General features: G+C 36.5%; 1 protein-coding gene across 1 annotated transcript in view; it reads left to right on the forward strand.

Annotated features, from left to right (window-relative positions):
* trpc7b (transient receptor potential cation channel, subfamily C, member 7b) overlaps window positions 1-26664 on the forward strand; it is a 59632-nt gene extending 32968 nt beyond the window's left edge. The window contains exons 7-12 of the mRNA XM_081382492.1: window positions 1695-1959; window positions 18409-18604; window positions 20034-20255; window positions 22549-22629; window positions 22722-22797; window positions 23013-26664. Coding sequence (XP_081238618.1) covers window positions 1695-1959; window positions 18409-18604; window positions 20034-20255; window positions 22549-22629; window positions 22722-22797; window positions 23013-23155 — 983 coding nt within the window. The 3' untranslated portion in view covers window positions 23156-26664. The remainder of the gene's footprint in view (window positions 1-1694; window positions 1960-18408; window positions 18605-20033; window positions 20256-22548; window positions 22630-22721; window positions 22798-23012) is intronic.
* Window positions 26665-26906: the final 242 nt, after the last annotated feature.

The following is a 26906-nucleotide window of genomic DNA, read 5'->3' on the forward strand; positions in this document are numbered from 1 at the left end:
ATTCTATCAATAAAACAATATCTTTAAAAAACGGTATTACTCAGTCATGTATTCAGTTATATTAAATGTTTAATCAGGGGGAAAGCGTATCTCAAAAGCTAACAAACAGCAGTAGCATTTTCAAGTAACAGCGTATGGGAATTCTTTGAGAAAATAATAATAATTAAAAAAAATTACCATTCAGAAACGTTTAGTAAGAGCCGTGTTTGCGGAGGTTCTGCTTGACTCTCTTCATCACCGCTCTCTGGGTCTGATTCTGGCTCAAACTGATGAGGCAATATTGACACCATTACATTTGACCGGGTCCGGAGCACATGCAACTGTCGCCCGTAAAGGTAATGGGCGTGAAGATTCCGGACGCAGTTTAGCCAATTACAACACACCGGCCGAACTAACCAATCTGAGCTCATTGCCTCTTTCTGAGGGAGTGGTTTCATAGAATCAGGAAGTCAACCGGTCGTTCAAATGACAGAGGAGGAAGCGGCTTACAATAAAGGTGAAATTTATGAAAAATAAGGCGTTTTTTAACAAACGAAACACGAAGACATGTTATATTGCAGCCCATAAACATAATCAAGCTAAGAAAAAAGGCAGTAAACCACCCCTTTAAGAAAAAAAGTAAAACATGACTAAAGCGCATAAAATGACTAAAGCTAAAATGAAATGAAATGAGAAAAGATAAAACAAAAGCTAATTAATATTAATAAATTAATTAATATTAATAAATACTATAATAGTATACATACAATCCTAAAATAACACTGAACTTGCACAGTATAGTTTTGGAAAAACTAAAATATTCCCTGTATACAGAATACTGTAACACTTTACAATAATGTTCATTAGTTAACATTATAGTTAACATGAACTAATAATGAACTGCACTTACACAGCATTTATTAATGTTTGTTAATGTTCATTTCAACATTTACAAACACTTTATTAACATCTTGTTAACATTAGTTAATGCACTGTGAACTGATATGAGCAAACAATGACCAGCTGACTAACTAACATTAACAAAGATTAATAAATACTGTAACGAATGTACTGCTCATGGTTAGTTATGATAGTTAATACACTAATTAATGTTAACTAATGAACCTTATTGTAAAGTGTTACCCAGAATATGTATTGCTGAGACAGTGTTATGACAGTGGCCGTTATGAACACACATAATGTGTGCTGATATCTGATATCAATGCTGCTCTCTGCTGGTGTGAAAGTGATATCGCAGCCTCTGAAGTCACACAATATATATATATATATATATATATATATATATATATATATAATATATATATATATATATATATATATATATAGAGAGAGAGAGAGAGAGAGAGAGAGAGAGAGAGAGAGAGAGAGAGAGAGAGAGAGTGTGTGCTGAGGAAATCTTTGAAATAGCTTTACTGCTGACTGTGTGTGTGTGTGTGTGTGTGTGTGTGTGTGTGTGTGTGTGTGTGTGTGTGTGTGTTTGATCTTCATTGTGTTCACTAAGAATCCCTGAACAAAGTCTTCATTAGCATTATCCACCTTTGACTTCTGATTCTCTTTAAGTGAAGCATGACGTTAGTTTAGCATTTCATGAAATCTTGATGATGTGCCAGTGTTTCTGTGTGTGTGTGTGTGTGTGTGTGTGTGTGTGTGTGTGTGTGTGTGTGTGTGTGTGTTTCTGTGTGTGTCTGTTGCAGCGAGGAACAGGTGGAAGCCGTCGGATCCTCAGATCATCTCCGAGGGCCTGTACGCCATCGCCGTGGTCCTCAGCTTCTCTCGCATCGCTTACATTCTCCCGGCCAACGAGAGCTTCGGGCCGCTCCAGATCTCCCTGGGCCGAACCGTCAAGGACATCTTCAAGTTCATGGTCATCTTCATCATGGTCTTCGTGGCGTTCATGATCGGCATGTTCAACCTGTACTCGTATTACCTGGGGGCCAAATATAACCCCGCCTTCACCACGTGAGTGACACACACACACACACAACACACTAACACACACATTCTGAAGAAAATGAAAGGGGCTATATGTAAGAATTTTCATGTATTAATAATAATTTTTTTATTGCCAATGTGCAAACACCTTGTAATGAAACTTATAAAACAAGACCTCATTTGTCTATGAAAGCCTACACTGCACATGTAACAGGAAAACATCCCTTATCATGCATAACAAAAGAAGAAATATTTATTTACATTATACATTTTTTGCTGAAATTATTATTAATGTGACCTGCAATTGGCTGACAATATGTAAAATGATTAATGTGGCACGACTGATTATTTAAAGGCCCCTTCTGGCCTCTAGTCAATAATTTTATCCATTAAAACTCGTCTTTGATCACCAAAATTACATATTTAAAGTTTTTTCCTTCATGACTTAAAATATCTTGAATGTAACTCGACACCCTTGCCTCATTTAGTATACGCGGTTCTATGAATATGCAAATGAGCCCCACCTCCACTCACTCACTCAGCTCAGAGATCCACTGGTTGACGATCACACGTTGATGTGATTGGTTACAAGGTAGTTTGTGACGTCAGATTTCAAAGCGTGTTTTTGAGACTGTCTTTGGTTCACGGCAGTTTTAAGGAGAAAATACTCAGCAATGCTGTCGACTTATGAATTTACACATGGTTTGCATATTAAAAACACCACATAGCCATATAAACAACATTAAAAACTTGACTTTCACTACAGGGGTCCTTTAATTAATACTACTTAAACATATTACTTTTACTTATTACTCATAATTATAATAATAGGACACATATTTTACATTGCACATGCAACACATTATTTCTGAAATTAATTATCATTTCTGTGACCTGCAGTTGGCCAACAACATATACAATTATTATTGTGGTACAGTTCATTTTTAAATTAACATTACGTATACTTATTACTTATAATTACATTTATACAGTAATCATAATTATAGGACACAGATTTTAAATTGCACATGCAACACAGAAAAAATCGTTTATCGGTCATAAATAAAAAATCTAATGTTTATTTTGTAACACTTTACATAAAGCCTTCATAAATAATGCATTATAAAAGTATTTTAATGCATTCATTATTCCATGTAATGCACCTTTTAATGCATTGCATGATCTCATGAATAAATGTAACCAGAGTTATAATACATTATAATAGTTATGTAGAAAGTATAATACAGTACTGTAAAACACATGACAAACAAACAATTTCAGATGTAACAAGAAATCTGCAATTATTATAATGCATTTTAATTTATTTTTTTACAATTATTTTTGAAAAGATATAATGTATTATAACATGCCTTATGAGTATCTTTATAATGCATTATACATAAAGGCATTTATTTCAATTAAACATGAAATTATTTGGTATTATTGTTAGCTGTAATTGGCCAACAGTACGTACATTTTTCATGTGGCTCTGAATGGAAAATTACTTATTGTGCATAAATCAATAAAAAACACATTTTTATAATTGCTGAAAGTCATTAACATAACTGTGACCTGTGATCGTACAACATTATTTTTAGTTATTAACGTGGCATTTGTAAATGAGCAGAACTAATTAATAGTCCTCCTTATAACACTGCGTTCGACACAAACCATGTTTATTATTATTATCTATATAATTTATCATCTCAGCAAGTCAAACTGAGTTAATGTCCTCAAAACAAACAGACTCAAAGGAGTTAATATTTGCCATACAGTAAGATATTTAAATCATTTGATCTTTGAAGAATTTGCTGAGAAATGTTTACATTCATATTGAGTTTGAGACTGTTGAATGAAGACTATTATCTGAGCACAATTTGAATGGTTTCTCTTCTGAAATCTTAATGTTTCTGGACTCGTTCCTCGGGAGAAACATCAAGCAGAAGGTTTTTAATGAAGATCTCCATATTTTTCTTATTACCATCTCATGGAATGAAAGTGACCGGCGGCATGTTTGGCTTCAGTTCGATGCGTTTTCTCTGTGCATATGGACAGATAAAGTGTTGGTTGCACTGATGTGCATTTAACATCGCTTTTCCCTACTGTGTTGTTGTGTGTTTTTGCACTTCTGCAACAGGGCATTATTAAAGTAAACTCTCTGCTGTTTTGGAGCAGTAAGTGCTGATTTGTATTCTGCACACAGATATGTCAGGCTTATGAGAGAATAGCTCAGCTGTAATCTTCCTCAAATCGCTCTGTAAATGGGTTTTTTAAGTTGTGGTCAGCTGGTTTTGAAGGGGATCCCTGCGGTCCGGCTTCATTTCAAAGCAAACAGAATGAGCCGTTCATTCGTTCTCACGGGGGCCGTTCTCCCGCACCCCAACTTTAAGTGTCTTTTATTTAAAAGGTCCAAACGCCACATAAAGCGTGCAAAACTGCTCCTAATAATAGACTAGAAAACCTCAAGATCCTAAACCTCTGATAGAGAAGTTCTCCTAAATTTCCTCTGGAGAAATCAGCAAAAGATGTTCAGCTTTGAAACTCGGCAGTCTTGAAATTGTGTTTTACATTCTTTTAAAAAAGAGTAAGAAAAGCAAAATGACTTACAAAACTAAGGTTTTTTCTTAAAACGAATAGAAAATGCCTTTGATAATTTTTTTTTCTCAAGTAAATGCATCTAGAATTAGGAATGTTTCAATATTTTTACTGAAAAACAAGACAAAAATACTAAGCGTCCGTGACTCCATTTTTTTAGGGGAGTATGATATTGACATAATTATATCTCCATATTTTCTGGGATTTTGTCCATAATGATAATTAGACGATATTTTGAAGCTGCATCTAAAGCACTAATTTATTTACACCACAATTACAATTGCATAAATGCTATGGTAATATTTTGAATATTGAAATATCAAGTGATAAAAAAAAATTATAAAATGAAATGATTCTACAAAATATGAAAGTAAAACTATGGGGAAATAAGCAAGTCACTGTCCTATTAAGTCATTCATTCAAAGCAAGTGAAGCAAGTGACTCTCGAATCATTGACTCGTTCAACAACGCTGATTCATTCAGGAATGAAGCAAGTGACTCTTGAATCATTGACTCGTTCAACAACGCTGATTCATTCAGGAACGAAACACCGAATCTGTTGTCTTTATTTGGGTCTATTTTTATTGGTGGAAGTGCAAAAACAGACGAATATTTTGTGTCTGAAATGTAACTTACTAAATGACCTTGTTTATTTCAAATTGCAATCATGCTGATATTGAACACAACAAGTTTTCTCATGTGACATTGCTTATCTATTATATAAAAATATAAGGCAAAATCTCATTTTTGCCCCATATATTGAACAGCATTCCACTGATCTGCATCATTTAGTGAAAGCATGCACTTCCAAGGCCAGTTTTTGTTTTGGACAGTGGACACTGAGTGACAATGTCAGCTTTCACATCGTTACAGAAATCACAATTACGCTCTTATGGTAGAGGAACTCATTGGTGTTTTCGGCGTCAGATGGTGGTTTGGCTCTGATTGTGATGTGTTGTGTGTGCGCTGTAGGTGGGAGATTAGCATGTCGATTAAACAGCTCACCAGCTACCGGCCCGTAACGGCCCACGGAAACCATGGTTACGCTCCTCCGTGATGCCTCTAAATGCGGGAGGAGTGACGGCGTCCCATCGACGTCTCTCTGATTTAATCACAGGGCGTCCTGCTGAGATGGAGATGGTTTAGGACTGTACGAGCCGCAGGGCAGATGTAATCAATGAGCCGTCTCTGAACCGTCAAGAGCTCAAGCTTGATGTGGACACACACAACACGTCCAGCTCCACTGGAACAGGGTGACGTGTGACGCCTGACACAGGCCGAGAACCTTCCCGAAAAACACTGGAGATCAAACCTCTCTGGGCTGCAGGACGGGGGTTGTGTTGTTCTTCCCAACACTCCTGCCAGGACACAAAATTGATTAATAAAATTAATAAAATAAGTAATAATATGAATAATTTATATAATTTTGTTGTTGAATTCATTCATTCATATATACTGTATTAATGAATTAATTAAATAATGATAAACAATTATTATTGTTATTAAATTAAATTATAATATAATTTAATTATGTTATTATATTTATATAACATTGTTGTTTAATTCATTAATACATATACACTGTATATAGCTAGCTATACAGTATATATATATATATATATATATATATGTATATATATATTTTTTTTTTTTCACAAAAAACATCCTCATTCTCAGTCTCAAAAACACTTAACATTTTATCATATGTAAAATTCATGTGTTTTTTTTTTTCTGTTGCTGTTGAGAACTAATCCTTTTATATTTTCTTTAATTTGTGACTATATAAATGTCTGTGTATATATGCAGACTCCAGTCCAATGTCAGGTCCGTGTAATGCATGTTGTGTATGGTTGTCAGCAGAGGTCAGTGTGGATCTGGATTCTTCTCTCTTGATAAAGTTCACATGAAGAATGTGAAACTCATTAGTCATGAGACAGTCAGACAGCTCTGTGACTCAAATGAACTTAACTAACCTCAGAAACTTCACGTAGAGGTATAAGAATATGTAAATAGGACACTTCAAATATAGCAATAGAACGCATCAAAAACAGATATTTTCACAGTATCTGAAACAATAGAGCGTGGCGCCAACAATGTCAAGGTCATTCAGGGAATGCATGAAATGATCAAATGTATATCTTGAATGAAATGTAAGTCACTTTAGATGAAAGCATCTGCCAAATGCAAAAGTGCAAATTGTGTTTTATAAAGTCAGACTGTGCTTGTCACCTTCCCCTGACCGCTGGACATTTCATTTACATTTATGCATTTGCCAGGTGCTTTTATCCAAAGTGATTTCCAGTGCATTAAGACTATACGTTTGATCAGTTCATGCATTTTCATATACATTTTATCAGTACGTGCCGTGGACTTAAATAAGTGCTTAAATACAACATGGAACATGTTAAAGGGGTGGTTGAATATGATTTGACTTTTCTAACTTTAGTTAGTGTGTAATGTTGCTGTTTGATCATAAACAACATCTGCAAAGTTACAACGCTCAAAGTTCAAAGCAAAGGGAGATATTTGCTTTTAAAGAAATCGCTTTTTAAGGACTACAACAAACGGCTGGTAGAGACTACACCACATTCCTCCCGGGTTAGTGACATCACCAACCCTAGAATTTACATAAACCCCGCCCCCTGAACACGATTTATAGATTATCAAGACAGAATATGCTAATCAATGACTAGAAAATAACTACACATAACCTACATAAATTCATCAACTAACCATTCAGAAATGTTGTCTACATGTTGTCACTTCTTCTTGAGTCTCTCCATCATTGTCTGACTCCGGTTTGAACATAAAAGGCTAAAAGTTTTAGAAATTTTCAGTGCATGTGTGTGCGAGGTAAAAGGACACGAGCTGTTGAAGCTCCGCCCCCTGTGCCGGGAGCAGCAGCTCATTTGCATTTAAAGGAACAGACACAAAACGGTGTGTTTTTGCTCACCCTCAACTTGACAACTTTAACATGCTATAAAAAATATCTGTGGGGTATTTTGAGCTAAAACTTCACATACACACTCTGGGGACATCAGATAATTATTTTACATCTTGTGAAAAGGACATTATACCACCCCTTTAACTTGCACAACCACTATGACTGATAGTCCTATTTGTACTTTATTGCTTTATTGTCTGGTTTTATTGTGCATGATTCATCAGTGAGGAAATTATTTTTGCTTTCATAATTTGCTGTGACAAATACATTTCTACACCTCTGAAACAATGTTTCTCCCAACAAAGATGATTTTGTATTTCAAAAGTGTAGTTGACATTTAGCTAGTTGACGTTTAGCCGTGCTACTGCCGCAAAATGACAGTTTAATCTCGACAGATTCTGCCCTGAATATTTACTGACTTTTTGAAAACAGAATAGTTTCGATTTAAAAAAAGCACTGCTGTCTGCTTGTCTTTGCATGCGCCGTCTGTTTTAGTGGCTTCATCACTGCAGGCGTTATACAGATCAATTAATGCAAACGTGCCTCAAAATGTGCTGAAAGTAATTGCACGCTACTATCCCCATCTTGAGTGTCGTTCTGAGTGTTAGGATGTGTTAGTTTAGTGAATAAGGAGCAATCAATGCTGAGACTAATTTACACAAAGAAGGTTTGCACTAAAAAGAATGAGAATGACAGTCTGAATCCTCAAACATGCTCAAGTATAGCCTCACTGTTCAATGAATTCAGCCGAGAGAGGGAGAGAGAGAGAGAGAGAGAGAGAGAGAGAGAGAGAGAGAGACTTGACTTTAAGATCACTTTATTTACAAAAACATTAAAGATATAACATTTTTAGTATTTTTTTTTAAACCAACTAGAATGAGAGCACTGGATTTAAAAAAAACCAAAAACAAACACAGAATCTCAAGACATGAAATAGCAAAAAAAAAAAAAAAAGGTTCCCTCTTTTTCCCTTTTTTCTTACATTTCTTCTACTATCAGAACTCACTCATGCAAACATTTGCCTCTGAAAACATCCAAGTCATTAACCAACTTGTAATAGCTAAACTCTATATTTATACGGGATTTTATGAACTACTGTAACACTGCAACCAGCATCATTCAATTTTCTTTGAGTGAGAGAGAGAGAGAGAGAGAGATGCTGGACTGGGTCTTTGTTGAAGCATCACTGCAGGGTTTGCACTTTTACACTCCAGAGTTAAAGAACGAGAGTAAACAGGCAGACAGGAATGGACAGAATGAGTGAAAATGTCATGGAACCAGGAGAGAAAAGCCACAACTCTCCCGCTGGCAGAAGTGGGGGTGCGGGGGTGGGGGGGTTCAGCAGGGAACAGATAAAAGCATTTAAGAAACTCTTGAAAAATGTCACCCCTAAAGCTGTCTGTCAGTCAAGGATTTTGCCGAATGATTTGAAAATGCATAAATGCATGCACACACACACACACACACATAGATATACACTCACCTAAAGGATTATTAGGAACACCTGTTCAATTTCTCATTAATGCAATTATCTAATCAACCAATCACATGGCAGTTGCTTCAGTGCATTTAGGGGTGTGGTCCTGGTCAAGACAATCTCCTGAACTCCAAACTGAATGTCAGAATGGGAAAGAAAGGTGATTTTAAGCAATTTTGAGCGTGGCATGGTTGTTGGTGCCAGACGGGCCGGTCTGAGTATTTCACAATCTGCTCAGTTACTGGTATTTTCACACACAACCATTTCTAGGGTTTACAAAGAATGGTGTGAAAAGGGAAAAACATCCAGTATGCGGCAGTCCTGTGGGCGAAAATGCCTTGTTGATGCTAGAGGTCAGAGGAGAATGGGCCGATTGATTCAAGCTGATAGAAGAGCAACTTTGACTGAAATAACCACTCGTTACAACTGAGGTATACAGCAAAGCATTTGTGAAGCCACAACACGCACAACCTTGAGGCAGATGGGCTACAACAGCAGAAGACCCCACCGGGTACCACTCATCTCCACTACAAATAGGAAAAAGAGGCTACAATTTGCATGAGCTCACCAAAATTGGACAGTTGAAGACTGGAAAAATGTTGCCTGGTCTGATGAGTCTCGATTTCTGTTGAGACATTCAGATGGTAGAGTCAGAATTTGGCGTAAACAGAATGAGAACATGGATCCATCATGCCTTTTTACCACTGTGCAGGCTGGTGGTGGTGGTGTAATGGTGTGGGCGGGGGATGTTTTCTTGGCACACTTTAGGCCCCTTAGTGCCAATTGGGCATCGTTTAAATGCCACGGCCTACCTGAGCATTGTTTCTGACCATGTCCATCCCTTTATGACCACCATGTAACCATCCTCTGATGGCTACTTCCAGCAGGATAATGCACCATGTCACAAAGCTCGAATCATTTCAAATTGGTTTCTTGAACATGACAATGGGTTCACTGTACTAAAATGGCCCCCACAGTCACCAGATCTCAACCCAATAGAGCATCTTTGGGATGTGGTGGAACGGGAGCTTCGTGCCCTGGATGTGCATCCCACAAATCTCCATCAACTGCAAGATGCTATCCTATCAATATGGGCCAACATTTCTAAAGAATGCTTTCAGCACCTTGTTGAATCAATGCCACGTAGAATTAAGGCAGTTCTGAAGGCGAAAGGGGGTCAAACACAGTATTAGTATGGTGTTCCTAATAATCCTTTAGGTGAGTGTATATACACTTGCTGGCTACTTTATTAGGTCACCTGTTCAACTGCTCATTAATGCAAACATCTACATTTACAACTCAATGCATTCAGGCATGTAGAGATGATCAAGACGATCTACTGAGTCAAACTGAGCATCAGAACGGGGATTTAAGAGACTTTGAACGCGGCGTGATTGAGTGTTTCAGAATCTGCTAATCTTCTGGGATTTTCACACACAAGTGTCTCTAGAGTTTGAATGAGCCGAAAAAGAGAAAATATCCAGTGAGCCTCAGAGGTCAGAGGAGGATGACCAGACTGGTTCAGCTGATAAGGGCAACAGCGACTCAAATAAACGCTCGTCTCAGTCGAGGTCTGCAGAAGAGCATCTCTGAACACACAACATGTTGAAGCTCCAGCAGAAGACCAACAGCAAACTGAGGCTGCGATTCACTCGGGCTCACTAACATTAGACGAGAAGATTGGAGAAACGTCTCCGGCTCTGATGAGTCTTGATTTCTGCTTCTACATTCAGATGGTCGGGTCAGAATTTGGCGTAAACCACATGAAAGCATGATCATGGTGTCTCGTCTCAGCGGTTCTGGCTCCTGCTGCTGGTGTAATGGTGTGGAGGGACATTTTCTTGGCACACTTTGGGCCCTTTAGTACCAACTGAGCATCGATTAAACATCTCAGTTTACATGAACATGTCCATCTCTTTATGACCACAGTGTATCATCTTCTGATCAGCTCAAATCATCTCAAACTGGTTTCTTGATCATGACAGTGAGTTCACTAAACTCAAACGGCCTCCACAGTCTCCAGATCTCAGTCCTATAGAGCAGCTTTGGGATGTGTTGGAATAGGAGATTCACATCATGGATGATCTTGAGTGTTTCCAGCACCCTGTTGAATCTGAGCCTTAAAGAATTAAGCCAGTTCTGAAGGCAAAAGCGGCTCCAACCGGTACTGGTAAGATGTACCCAATAAAGTGGCCAGTGAGTGTATACATTTCTATGAAGTTCAAAATAAACTAACAAATTCAAAATAATTATTATCAAATATATATATATATATATGTATATATATATATGTGTGTGTGTGTGTGTAGAGCTCTTCAACAATCAGTTCAACTGAATGTCGCTCAGTTTAACAGGACAGAAAGAGAAACGGAAATGAAGAGAAATGTTGAAAAAACAAGACATGAAATAATCAATTGTATTAGTAGATTATTGCAATGTATGAATTATGCAGGTTTTTTTCAAAGGTCATTTTTCTGGACAGTTTTCAAGACCCCGCCCCCCTCATTTGCATTCTGGGTCAGAGCCAAAAATCCTGAGGTTCGCTGGTGGTTTGGTTCGGATGAATCGCCAGACCTCGTTAGTAAATCGATTAAAAAAAAAGCATCTGCTAAATGAAATACATATAAATGTTAAAGACCTGATGAAGCAGAAGACATGAGAGCTATTCCTGTAAACACAGGAGAATGAAAGTCAGACTGGTCAGAAAGTCTATGGATGATATTTTAAGAAAGAGAGAAATAGATATAGAGAGGAGAAGGTTTTCTTGCCCAGTCTGTGGGCGTAAAGCAAAGGAAGAGAAACGAACACAAAACTGGAACCTGCTGTGTGTGTGTGTGTGTGTGTGTGTGTGTGTGTGTGTGTGTGTGTGTGTGTGTGTGTGTGTGTGTATGTGTGTGTGTGTGTGTGTGTGTGTGTGTGTGTGTGTGTTTCAAGGAAGGTAGATGACCTAAACATGAGTCAGAAAGAGTCTCTCTGCCTGCCTCTTTAAACAACACTGTGATTATTCTGTGAAACACAAAGGAGAGAAGCAGAGAGAACAGTGCAAAGAAAATATAATTAGGATGAGTGTTGAATGCTTCTGTTTGTGCGGTTTTAGGACAATGCAACTGATTCGTTACTAAGCCACACATAGACTCACATCTGAAGCTAAACAAGTTGAGAAGCTCTTCTGTAGACTTCTGTGAAGTTCGTTATAATCCGAAAGCTTTGCCATGCGCCTCCTCCACAGTCAGCTGTCTTCGAAGAGGACATGCTGATTGAAATCGAGCGCCCAGTGACAGATTTAATGCACAGATTGGTTTTCACAGTCCACACTACAACACGTTTTCAAATTCATCCTTAATCTTAGTCTTCAATAAGTAGGACAAATTTAAATCCTTTGTCAGATTTAAAGGGCCGTTTACACAATGGAAAACTAACATTAATTTACACCACATCATTGTTTTGGGGGCCTGAAAACACAAACTTTTGAAAACTGGATTCAAAGTGCACATTTTTGAAAACTATAGCAGAGCCCGTCTACGGAGAGCCTGGCCACTCCCTATTAAGTCCTATTGTACCGAATTTTGGTTGTAGTTCCACCAGAGTTCCACTGGGGGCAATCACCCATGAGTGCAGACTGAATGGGAGTCTATGGGGCTAGATTTGTCTCTTTCCCCCGATTGCCGTTGAGAAATCTCAGATTTGATTGTAGGTTTTGCAAGTTCAACATGGGTTATAGGTCGAAAGTTGAATGAACAAGTACTTATGTCCTTTCGATTTCTTACAGGTTGAGTTGTTGTTGCCCATAACACGCTAGCATTCTGCTAATGAACGCTGATTGGTCAGTGAAGGACTGATTGCGACCAGAGATACCGCTTGATGGCATCGTGGCATCCGAAGCGGGACCAGAAACAAACAAAACAAAACCTCTTCTAGCACGTGTGTTTACCTGTGTCAGCTGTGTTGTCGATGCCTCGAGAGAAAAGAAAGTGCAGAGCGCGAAAGCACCAAAGTGACTGAAGGATTGCCGTAAAGCAGTATCTCTGGTCGTACGATGTGTATGACGTCAATGACATTTTTAAAGACTTTTTAAAGCAAATAAGTGACTCTAAAAAATCTAACACCCAGCAATGTGTAATTTCTTTGCATCTCCTTTCGAATACAACATTCAAATTACTAGACAAAAAATTATATCCTGAGAAAAGTGGATTTTGAGGGGTATAGCTCATAGACCTCCATTCATTCTGCACTCGTCCTGTGAGCGCCCTCATGTGGAACCAGAGTGGAACTGCAACCAGTTCAGAAGCCGGAAGTTTACTGAGAGTGGAACTTCTCCCCTTATTAGACATTCTCTGACTATAGTTATTTTCTGAGTTTAAAATTTTTTTTTTTTATTTATTTATTATGCAGTAATAACAAATACAAAACAGGACAGTAATAAACAATGAACAATACACAATACAGAGGGGTTACATTACATAAACATAAAGAATATTAAACTAGCTTAGATGATTGACACCATTGCAGAGTCTTACATGCAGCAGTGTTTTTAGAGTTCCTCAAATAATTGAAATATATATCAAAATGTTTCTTAAAATGAAAAAAGAAGGAGTTTTCTTTGAAAATGTACACTTGTGAATATAAAATTTGGCAAGAAAAAGTAGCAAGTTAACAATAAATTAAAAATGATAAGGGTCTAATTTCAGAGAGTCACCAAAAAACTAAATTTTTTGGCTTATACATAAGTTTAAAGATAGATACCTTTTAACAAAATTTGAAAAGTCAACCCAAAAGTTTTTGCAATATATACATTAGTTATTTTCCGAGTTGTTGGCAAATTTGTGAAAACGGTGACGTCATGCGCATGCGTATTACGCGTTCAGTCTATAGGTGCAAAGTGTTTCTTTACAAAGTGATAAGTTAATATTGTTTGTTCAATGCCTATTTTGTATGTAAATTTTAATTCAATAAAAAAAAAAAAAATATATATATATATATATATAAAATTCTTTACAAAGTGACATCGCCACCTACTGGCCTGGCAGCAGAATACAGCGTTTTTAGTCATTTTCGCAGATCCGTTTTTAGTACATCATTGTCGTGTAAACGTACCCTTACTTCAGGGGTCAGGTTTAGCTAATAGCTAAAATCTCACACACACACTTAATGGGTTTTGATCTTGTTAAGAATGATGGAGGAACTGAAGTTTTTGTCTCTCATCACACAGAGGAAATGCTTCATATTAAAGAGACGAGATCATTTCATCATTTTTGATGGCATCTAATATTCATTGGGTGTGTTTGGGTGGAAAGCGAGTGAGTCTTTCTCCAGACGCAGACAAATGGATGGAAAACAGGAAAGACGAGTAGAAGAGAAGCGTCATTAAGAACAATAAAGAGAAGGGGATGTCATTTATGAGGGAATATAGAAAGAGAGAGAGAGCAGAAGATCATAACAGAAGAACTTCTTAGGTGGATTATTTTTTGAATACTGTCTTTATAATGCGATTTACATGTTAATAAAACCAGTTGCTCGTGGCTATAATATACCTACTGTCTGAAATCATAGATAAATTACTAGAGATAGAAACTCTAAACCGCATCTAGATATTTTAATAATAAATGAGAGACTGTGTGAAACAGAGAGACTTAAATTAAAAGAAGGAAAACGTTGAGTATTATACTCACAATGAAAAAAAAAATGGAAGAAAAGTGAACGCAATTATATTTAATATGGAAATATATGTAATAAGATTTAATTGTAGTTAAATCATATGTGAGAGGGAAATAATATCTGTGAGAATCTGCTCATATTTTACCCCAAAACTATAAGAAAAAGAAATGTATATTGTGCATAAAGAACCATTAATGTTTAATGCATTTTATTAAATTAAGTGTATTTACCCCAACTTTTGCAGCACTGTAATGTGAAAAACGCAATGATATATCATTTAAATTGTAAAGTATTTTTAAATGATTTATTATAATGTGTCATTTTCTAATGAGAATTACAAATTAACACAAAAGTAAAGCACCCAGATGCATTACAGTGAGAATTTGGACTGAAAAAAGTGTTTAATTATCATGAAAACAATCACAATGCACACTTGTTTACTTCTATACACTTCTATACTTCTGTTGTTGATTTATAGTCCAGTGTAAAAGTGCAGAGCGATGCGGAGGGAGTGAGACCTTGACTGTGTCTACTCCATGAGTTCAGCATTAAAACACAAACACAAATGCATTATTTAGCAGACCATGAGCTCGTCTGTTCTCCAGTCTGAAGCGCCGGGTGATTCATCATCTTCATTCTGCAGTCATTCGGCTCATGAATGCAGCTCTGGTGTAAAAACAGGTGCAGATGGAATAACAATGTTTCAAGACAGCACAATCTCAAAGATCTGCCAGAATCTTGCTGAGTCTCACACGAGTCTCCTCTAGAGTTTCAGAAGAGGTCAAAACTGCTCTCAAACTGAGTCCAATGTTTATTAACAAAACTCTCTCTATCTGCGCATCTATCCATTTCAGCATTTTAATTATTTAAAGTATTTCAGACATTTTTATTATTTAAAGTGCATCGTTCTTAGAAAAAAAGGTTCAATGGGGCTCTATGGTGAACTCTAAGGCCGTGTGTCCACCAAAGCGTTTTTAGCCAGCTAGTCTCTGCTGTAAACGCCTAGCTGTGGCGCTTGAGAGCGTTTTTGCCAGAGTTGTGTTTTTTTCAGTTGAGACGCTTTGCTTGTTATGATACGGAATATCCGCGAAAGTGTTACTAGTATCTAATTTCACACATATTTTGCGTAGACTGTAAAAAAATATGGACGTAGTGTCCGTGACGTCACCCGTAGGTTTCTGAAGACCGTTTTTGAAGCCTAAAGTGGGCATTGCCGACCGTCGCCATCTTGGCTGCGCGTCACTCCCGAATTGATTTATTTTTACAGTCAGACAATGAGCTGAGGTAACGTGACGGCTAACTGACAGCAGACACACGGCTAATGATGACTAATGACCACAGCAGCGGGAATCCACCTGTCACTCAAAAGTGGACACACCCTTAATTATGCAGAACTTTAAGGCTTAATATAATTTAAACGAATGAGTTATGAAAAAATTCACCCCCCTCACAGTCGTCATGAAGGGCAAAATTAGCAGTATAGACCAAAGCCACTTTTTGCTCCAGGCTGTAAACATGTTTTTTTTTTCTGCTGTAAAGTTGGGCATTTAACATGGGGGAGATGCAGATTTGACTCACTTCTGCAGCCAGCCTCAAGCGGCCAGTCGATGAATTGCCATTTAATTCACTTCCATGTTGGTTTCAAGAGAGAGACAGGGAGGTTGCCACTTGATATTTTGTTTCTGTGTTGATTCTATATTAAAATGTCGATACAGTGTAATGTATTTTCTCTGGCTCTGGTTTGATTTTGTCCCATTATTATGCTTGTTGCTGTCCTCTGTTGATGCTGTACAAGCAGAATGTGGCGGTTGGTCGGTGTGGTATTAGTCCCGCCCCTCCTCCACTGTGATTGGACGGTTGGGTAAAAAGTGACAGTGATGAGCGCTGCGTTTTACCCAAAGTTGAACATTCTTCAACTCTCGGCGACCTGTAAAAAACACAGATCGCTCAGCGCTTCAACGTGAAAAAGACGCTCAGCGCCTCGTTACGCTCATGGCGTTTAAAAAAACAATTGAAAAAACACGCCAGCCGCGTAAAAAAATGCTTTGGTGGACACACGGCCTATGGGTTCTTGACTCAATGTTAAAGAACGCTTTATGCCATAAATGATTGCATTAGTACAATTTTTTTATGTTGTGGGAATGCAAATTTATTAAAATGTTTAATTTAGGTTTACATTGAATTTAGCATGTTAAGGTTAGGTATAAATTATTATTATCAGAGTTTTTTAGCAAAAGACTCTGGTCAGTCCTGTTTTACTGAAACTCTTGGAGTTTGTGTTTTAGCAAGAAAGTCCAGCCAGTCCTGTACTCGGGTCTCAGTGTTTGAATAGATATGCTGAGTGGATTAGGGTGGGCAGCACTCTCAGTCTAGAACCAGTTCCTAAACCCTAACCAGTCTTTTTCGGTTCCTGCCCCTAAATTTATAGAAACTGTAAGAGAACATTCACGTCAGACTTGGTGACTGCAGCTGCCGACAACCTACACACACACAGTGTCATGACGAGGGTTGTAGACAGCTCGTGTTCTCAATAAAGAATCCTGCTGAAGAAACAACCAAGTCTCCTGGTCTTTCGATTCTAAGTTCACAACAATGTTTAACAGATTTTTTTTTTCTAGTGATAAAGTGTTTACAAGATGTTTAATTCATACAATTTAATTACAGTTACAAATGAATTAAAGCAAAATGAATGAATTAATTAATTAATTAAAACTTAATCCATAAAATTATCCCAAGATGGAACCCCTAAGAAATTCTATATGAAGTGCCTGACGGAACCCTTGAAGGTTCCGTATAGAACTTTGCTAGGAGAGTATTACTATAGGGTGACTATAACTACATGTACTTACTATAGGGTTAGGGTAGGATTAGGATTTGGTTGAGGGTTAGTTGCATGTAATTATGCATAATTTACTGTTATTACTATGGTAAGTACATGTAACGTAACAAGGACAATCTAAAATAAAGTGTTACTCAATTTTATTTAAATATTATAATTTCGCTCAAATGTTAATGTGCAGAACACATAATAGCTATAATTATTGTAAGTTTCATTGTTTTTTCTGTTTGTTTGTCTTTTAGTGCATAGCAGAACATATGATGCATATTTTAAAAAGACTTCACAGTAAACATTAAGATCTTATGTTGTCTTTATTCATAGTAAGTAAACTAAATTAAACATTGACTAATCTCGTATTTCATTTGTTTATGGTGAACATATGTTGTTAAACAAACAAAAAATAAATTGACTTATATTAAGTAACATTTTGGCTTGGTTTTTAAAATAAATAATCTGGCAACACTTATCATCACGGTTCCATTTGTTACCATTAATTAATATGAACTAGCAATGGAAATACTTCTAAAGCATTTATTCCTCTAAGTTGATGTTAATTTCAACATTTACTTATGCATTGTTAAAATTAAAACTTATATCTGTTATTTAATGGACTCAAGTTAACATGAAGGAACAATAAACAGTTTTATGATTATTGATACTGTAACAAGTGCATTGCTCATTGTTAGTTACAGTTAGTTAATGCATTAACTAACTTTAACTTACGGGACCAGAGTGTTACCCAAAATATTTTTTACTTTGTATGGTTTTGTCTTCGGGAAAATAAATATTTTTGATTAGTATTAAAACAAAATCTAAGTTTTGAACCACTAAATGTAATTTTGTTGGTCTAAAGTATAATTTTTGAATCAAATTTGATGAGAAACTTCAGTTGATTTTCATTAGATGAGCCGTGAAAGCGAGGGATCTGAGCAGTGACGTGTTCCTCTGATCTGTGTGTGTTGACAGGGTTGAGGAGAGCTTCAAGACTCTGTTCTGGTCCATATTTGGGCTCTCCGAGGTGATTTCCGTGGTTCTGAAGTATGATCATAAGTTCATTGAGAACATCGGTTACGTGCTGTACGGGGTTTATAACGTCACGATGGTGGTGGTTCTTCTCAACATGCTGATCGCCATGATCAACAGCTCCTACCAGGAAATAGAGGTACGGGCACTCAGTTCTGAATAACAAAACATATCTAAGCCTCCTTAAAGCAAGTTAAATTTACCGGAAAACAGTTCTGGGGACACGGTAAAAAAAAAAAATCTGTTAAATTTACAGTAAAAAAACTGGCAGCTGTGGTTGCCAGAAATTTACTGTAAAAAAAAAAACGGTAGCACCATTTTAGATTTTACAGACTTTACTTAAATTTACAGTAATAAACCATATTTAATTATCTGATATAATGTTAATTAACTGACCTAATGAAGTATTAATATCTGTTTTGTACCATAGTTATACATTGACAATCACCAATCACAGAGGTGATGAGAAATCACATGATGAATTAAAGCTCATCACTGACAGCTCTTTACTAAGAAAGTTAATATTAATATATAGAAGCTGCACAGTGTCATTCACACAAACACTAAACACCATCATGGTAACACACATGAAATGTAAAAAATGCAATAAACATTAATTTAACAACATTAAATGTAACATAAAACCCTAATGTCATAACTGATTAGAAAAAAAAAAACTATGAAAAGTATGAAGAAACATAGTTATTTCAACAAAAACACATCAAATGTGAAGTGTCACGCAGGGAATTGTGGGAATGTAAATGTACGTTTTTTAAAAACTGTTAACGGTATTTTACAGTAAAATTACATTAAATGTACCGTTAGATCTATCACAGTTGTTTACCGAATATAGTAAGGAGACTTTCTGTTAACCAGTTAACAGTTTTTCATTGTAGCATTTTACAGTCTTTGACCATTAAAATCACAATCATTTTATACAGTGGATTACTTAAATTGTAGTCCATTACTGATTACAAATTACATAACTGAAATTGTAGTTAGTGATCTAGATTACACATTCTAGGTATTTTTGATTATTTTCACCTAACTCAACTACCATATTAATAGAAAATGTGAAGAGAAAGAACATTTTTCTTTGTTATCAACGACATTAAGCATTACTAAACTGCAGGGGGTTTGTGAGTTAATAGGTAATTAAATCATAACAATTTCTAATTAAAACTATCAAAATAAAACACTTGAACACTAAAAAAGATGAAATGTTTTATTTGTCGACCTGCATGTGAATGTGACAGAACTGTAAACATGCCAATGTGTTGATCAATTATTGACATTTTAACTTTAAAATCTCAGGGATACTTTAAGTAAATATTAATTTAATCTAAATTTAGGTCAAAGGGGTTTGACTGACAAAAAAAATAAAAAAATATTGGGAATAAACTTACCAATATTTTTGTAACATATACATATAATCAGTTACCATGCCAGCACTGCTGATATCCAGCAAAATCAGATGTTAAAGTGTTTTACTTCACATTATTGACGTAGAAGCCTCCCTAAGTGAGTGATATGATTTAGGTCTTCATGTTTGTGTTGAATCTCTGCAGGAAGACGCTGATGTGGAGTGGAAGTTTGCTCGTGCCAAACTCTGGTTGTCGTATTTCGATGAGGGACGGACGTTGCCTGTGCCGTATAACCTGGTGCCCACCCCGAAATCCTTCTACTACCTGATCATCCGAGTCAAGTCCTGCCTTATACGACTGTGTAAGGGCAAAGGTCATCTGCATAACAACGAGCTGGAGATGGGCATGCTCAATTCACGGCCGAAGGTAAAACACAATCCTATACTAACACACTAAATTATGCAATTCCAGGACACTTACATATTTGGTTTTAACTTAAAGGGTTAGTTCACCCAAAAATGAAGATTCTGTCAGTAATTTCTCTCCCTCATGTTGTTCCAACCCCATAAGACTTTTGTTCATCTTCAGAACACAAATGAAGATATTTCTGATGAAATCTGAGAGCTGTCTCACTACTCCATAGGCTTCTAGGTAATCGAGATCTGCCATCCCAGAAAAGTTAGTAAAGACATCGTTAAAATAGTCCAAGTGACTACAGTGGGAGTTGAATAAAGTCGTTATTTTTGTTTGTTTTGCTCATAAAAAGTATTCTCGTCGCTTGATAAACTTAAGGTTGAGCCACTGTAGTCACTATTTTAACGATGTCTTTACTAACTTTTCTGGGATGGCAGATCTCGATTACCTAGAAGCCTATGGAGGAGTGAGACAGCTCTCAGATTTCATCAGAAATATCTTCATTTGTGTTCTGAAGATGAACGAAAGTCTTACGGGGTTGAACAACATGAGGGAGAGAAATTGAGAATTGAGAAATTAGGAAATGCTGCCGGACAGTCTGTTTGAAGAGCGACCAGACCCTGAGAGAGGACAAAGGACCTCTCTGGAAATTACCATTTGAACTAACTAACCCTTTAACTTATGTTCCTTGTAGACTGTAGAAGTAATTTATATGGTTTAATCCGTCCGACTGATATCTCAGTTCACTTTCGTCTGCAGTTTTGCACCTGGTTCACAGCTGCAGACGAACAGAAGGACTTTGATTAAAATCGTTTAAATGGAAATGATCTTGTAGAACCTGTAGACGTCTGTAGAACTAATGCAGAATACTGAAAAGAATTTACACTGAAACACAGAGTGCGGGAAGGAATTAGATTTTGTACAGAATATGCATATGGTAAAATATAAAGTGTAATATTCTATATTATAAATATAAATAACATATAATTGAAATATTTAATATGTAAAAAAAAAATATATATATATATATATTAGTAATTTAAATTGTAGAAATAATTGTAGAATTTATATATACTGTATAACTATTATAAACAATTATATTTATAATGTACCTTTCTTATACAATATAAGTAATATTTTATATTATAGATATACATTAAATATAATTTAAATAAATAATGTAATAATTTTAATTTGTAGAAAATTATTGTAGAAATTATATGTAAATATATATTCTATATATTTATTTATATATAGAATTTTTATAAATAATTGTTTTTATAATTTACATTTCTTATACAATATAAGAAATATTATATATTATAGATATACATGATATATTATTGTCACGGGTGAATGCAGGCGAACAGACGAAGACAGGAGACAGGAGCAAACACACGAATAACATAACTGTGAACAAGGATTGCAGGATAGGGAACAAGTTGCGTACTAAACACAAACGATGATAATTAAACACAGCTGACACATATGAACTAATAATGACGGTCACCAAGGAGACGGATGAGTGGCGGGATTCTGCACACGGACACGTAACAAATGAAACAAACTGAAAGTCTGTGAAAACAGAAACTAACAGAACATAACGGTGACAATAACTTAAATATTTAATGTGTCATTTAAATTGTAGAAATAATTGTGTGTGTGTGTGTGTGTGTGTGTGTGTGTGTGTATGTGTGTGTGTATATATATATATATATATATATATATATATATATATATATATATATATATATATATATATATGTGTAGAAATAATTGTATAAGATATGTTGCATAGAATTTATTGTTAAAAATTTTAATATTTAGGACAATTAATTCTATACAACATAAATTCAGCAATTATTTCTACAGTGCTACAAGCTGCTAAAAGTGCTAAAAGATTGTTCAAGACCATTGATATATGGTACATAAAATATGCTTATGAGCATGACATATTATTATGAAGTAATTTTTTCTGAAAATTATTATATATATATATATACACACACACACACACATATATACATAACCAGATGATAATGCTTTTTTTTGACAAATTTAATTAATTAAATGCTTTATCAATGCGATGCACTTCATCTCTTTTTAATACTTTCTCCTTTCATTTGGGATGTGATGCACACAAAACAAAACATGACAAAAAAATCATGTTTCTCATGACAAAAGAATCAGTCAATGCAAAGTAGCCATGCATTATGAATATGATTGGATACACCTGATTATAACTGATAGAAATACACCTGTGATGCACATCAGTTGAATATGCTGAACATCTGTGTTTTTTCAGGCCGATCATCATCGAGCAAATCTCAGGAGTCGAGAGCTGAACACCTTGAAGAAACCCATCAAAAACCCCACAAGATATCAGGTGAGAGACTCAACAAACCACGAGAAACTTCATCATGATCCTGTTAAAATCCCAAGATCTTTCTCCCTCATATCTGTCTGTCTGTTTAACAGAAGATAATGAAGCGTTTGATTAAGCGATATGTTCTGAAGGCTCAGGTCGACAGAGAGAATGATGAAGTTAACGAAGGTAAAAACCCAGTAAATTCACTGTATTTCACTGTGTGTGTGTTTTATAAGCAGAAGCATCTTGTTTGTGGTCACCTCAAATCATGTGTCTTGTTGATGACTTGTACTTTCTTTAGAAAAAGTCTGCTTATATTCAAGTAACTCAAGCTCTCTCTCTCTCTCTCTCTCTCTCTCTCTCTCTCTCTCTCTCTGTGTGTGTGTGTGTGTGTGTTACAGGTGAACTGAAGGAAATAAAACAGGACATCTCCAGTCTGCGCTACGAGCTGCTGGAAGAGAAATCTCAGACCACTGGAGAACTGGCTGACCTCATTCAACAACTCAGTGACAAGTTCGGCAGGAACGCCAAGAAACAACCCTGAGACGGACAGATGGATAGACAGACAGATGGACAGAGAGAGAGAGAGAGAGACGGTTTACGTGACAAAAAGTATAAAGTAGTTTAGGAAAAGAATCTGGACACTTGAGACACTTAAAAATGTCTGAAAGTCATTCATCAGTCACAGAAAATCAAATCAAGTGTCACTTAACGTACAGAAACACACTTCACAAGCAAAACAGCTTATAGACGGATGTGTGAATGCTTTAAAATGCTCAAACAGTAGATCTAGTGGTAAAATGAAGACAGACGTTGATTGTTTTTTAAACCACTTTATCAAATGTAACACATCTTCACAGATGCCGTCGCAAAGCTGAATCGATTCATTCAATTCTAACAGCACTTAATGCAAGCGGCGGCGGAATACACATAGAAGGCATAGCGTGATTAATAAGTAGAATAAGCCCTATTTGGACGGGATTAACTTTACAAGGGTAGATGGAGTAATGTAATTTCACCACAGGACGTCTGTAATATTAATGGCCAATTCGCACGGGATAAGATAACTCAGTAAACTAGCCGAAGTGGGAGAGTAACTCGATTTGTACATCGCTGTCACTCCTGTCGTCATGTGTGTGTTACGCTGCTTCCTGATATCACGTGCCAAACACATATAACCTATATTTATATATATAAAACGGTTATGTACGGTCGAACGATGTATTAATTATCTTCAGATTGGATTGTGTTGGTAATAGACACTTAGCTAACGCTAAAAGATGTTTCGTGCCTCTAACAAGTGCTGTCGATCTTCTCTCTGATCTGAATGTGTGTGAAACACTTGAGTTTTGCCACAGACTCGTCCCAGCGTCTAGAACGCATCTGATGCTTTTTCAAGCGTCTCCATACTTGGAAAAAACGCGGAAAACTACTTTTAAACAGGAAATATTAACGTGCATATTTACAGCGGGTCTATTCACACGGGATTAGTATTACCTGAGGTCATTTTTCCAGACCTTTTTACTGAAGGTAAAAGTCGCCGTAATCTTTACTGACATTATCCGTCATGATCACTAAGATGCACATTCAGACGGGCCTAAAATCACTGAGAAGCGCTGGTAATTATTACTTTACCCCTCCTCTCCATGTTACACTAGTCCCGTCCGAATAGGGCTAGTAGCTGAGCACTGAATCATTATTTGTTATGATTACTTTCATGTGACTGATCAAGCTTTTATGTGTAGTTTGGGGTAACAAAGGGTTTTATAGGTTTGACTGTGATGATAATGCAAAAACTGACACTTAAAATCAACATTTCAAACCAAAAAGATGTTGACAAAGTAGTCATTGATAAGATCTAAATATGTATCCAAATGCTAAAAGTAATTATGTCTGAGAACAACTTGGTATTGCACAAGGTATTGCACAAAACCTGTTTATATATTTTTAATATATAGGGCTATACAGGAATCTAGTGGCTACAAATGGTATTATTGATGATTAATTATCTTGTTTGGAAGTGGAGTGGGGGAGTGTGTGTGTGTGTGTGTGTGTGTGTGTGGGGGGGGGGGGGTAGGGATTTGGGGATATTATGCATCCACTAAAAACACCTAATTCAAACACACTGTGACTTTATAATAAAGAAAAGCAAATATTAGTGAAGAGAAAAGATTTGAGGCTCATAGATACAGATACACAAAAAATGGTTTATATACAATGTTTACTCAGAAATTGCTAGTAAATTTCACAAAAAGAGAAGCCATGTGTAACACATTGAATTGAACATGAAATTCTGAAGTTGAATGACTGACGTTGGGCCCTATTTTAAGGATCTGGAATGCAAGTAACTTTGTGGGCGGGTATTGGGCGTTGTTGCTATTATACCGGCGGGATAAATGACTCTTGTGCCCGACGCAAATCTAAAATGAGTTGGTCTGAAGTAACTACATTATTCATAGGTGTGGTTTGGGCGTAACGTGAAATAAACCAATCAGAGCGTCATCTCACATTCCCTTTAAGAGCAGGCGCGCTTGTTCTATAGCGGATTGCTATTATAACGGCGGATCTGCATGAGGGGTTCACAGCCGAGGAGACCGACGTTCTCGTCAGGGCCGTAAAACACAGAGAAGTGACATTGGGGATGGAGAAACCCACACAAATTAGCCTGGTTTAAACAAATAATTTGGGTAAATGTGTAAGCTAGATTTATGCCTATTTTTCACATCTTCATGGACACCACAATGATTTCCCTCGTGTGGAATATATTTCCTTGTAATTATGTATGGTTTGCAAAAATGTGAACGGCTGCGTCTGTGTAGATGAGATAAGCAAAGTGTATGCGCGTTGTGCACACGCTACATTATGGCCAAGCATGCGCCCTTAAAATAGCATCTGAACGCGCCACTGACTTTAGACTAGGCTTTTCCTGGTCAGTGGTGGAATTGTTTTCTGAAACTGCAAAATAGCACCAGGGAACAGTTGCGCGGGAACATGCCTCCTCTTTTCGCTGAACCTCCCCCGGGAGCGCAAGTTCATTCCCTAATTTACCGACGTGCGTCTGTGGAGGGAAAAGTCCGCTGTGCGTCGGGTGCAAAATAGGAATGATACATGCGTCGGTGTACAAAGTCAATTGAGCTGGGTGCAAGATAGGGTCCACTGTGTTTTCTTGTAAAATGTACTTGTAATCTTTGTTTTATTTGCTTTTTTAAAAAATATATTTTTTTTTCCACTTGATCAAGTGAATCACATTCAGACATTTTTAATGTTGGTAAATAATGGATGTTGCAACATTGAAGCAGAAGAAAGAGAAGTGAAACCGCTTTAGTTCCCCAGACTGAGTGGAATTGGATGATGTGATGAGTGAGTGAAGGGGAAACGACTTCTGTTGAACTCTATACAGCAGGTGTTGATGTGAACTCACTCAGACACTGAACGCCGTCCAGAAGAGAGAGGGAGACGTGAGGAAAAACAGACAGGAGAGACGAACGGAGACTAAACGAATATAACAGGCTCACAGCAGGTATGCAGTGCATTCTGGGATATCACCTCCCTTAAGAGTCATTTCCTGTTCTGAGATCGTATCTCACAGGAGAGAAATATACTGAGAAAATGAAAACAGTAGATGAAACCACTGTGATGTTGCCATTTATGATATGATTACATATAAAAAATGTTTTAATCATTTAAGTTCGAGTCAAGTTGGCAGTAACACTGAGAATGTACATAAACATAATTTCCTCTTTACTGCAAACTGGCCATCTAATTAACACACACACACACACACACGTTACAGTATTTGTAGGCCTTTACTGAAGACTTTGCCTGTATAAAGCTCTTGCTCAGATAAAGAGCGTTTACATGATGTACACTTTTAATAGTTGTACAGTAAGAGTTTAGATTTATCTGAATGTATTATTTTTTGTTTCACTAACGGTAAATTAATTCAATACACAGATGTTCAGAAAGTGTATTTTTCACTTGTACATGGAAACACATGACTGAATATATTGTGAAAAATACTGTGCTATTTATAACTGAAATTAAAAGTTTTAAATGGTCTTAGTTTGACTGCGTTCATTTATTTCATTTGACATTTTTCACACACGTGCAGTGAATTAAAAAATATTGTAGCTTAAAAATTAAATTCTCTCCATAAATATTATTTGGCATGCTGTTGAATGGGAACTTTCAGAAGACAAATGTCAGAAAAAAAGGACAAAAATGCTTATAACTTAAAGCACAAATATAAAGAAAATATTATGGAAAATTGTGTGTGTGTGTGTGTGTGTGTGTGT

Source organism: Scardinius erythrophthalmus (assembly GCF_964197995.2).
Source record: "Scardinius erythrophthalmus genome assembly, chromosome: 13".
NCBI lineage: Eukaryota > Metazoa > Chordata > Actinopteri > Cypriniformes > Leuciscidae > Scardinius > Scardinius erythrophthalmus.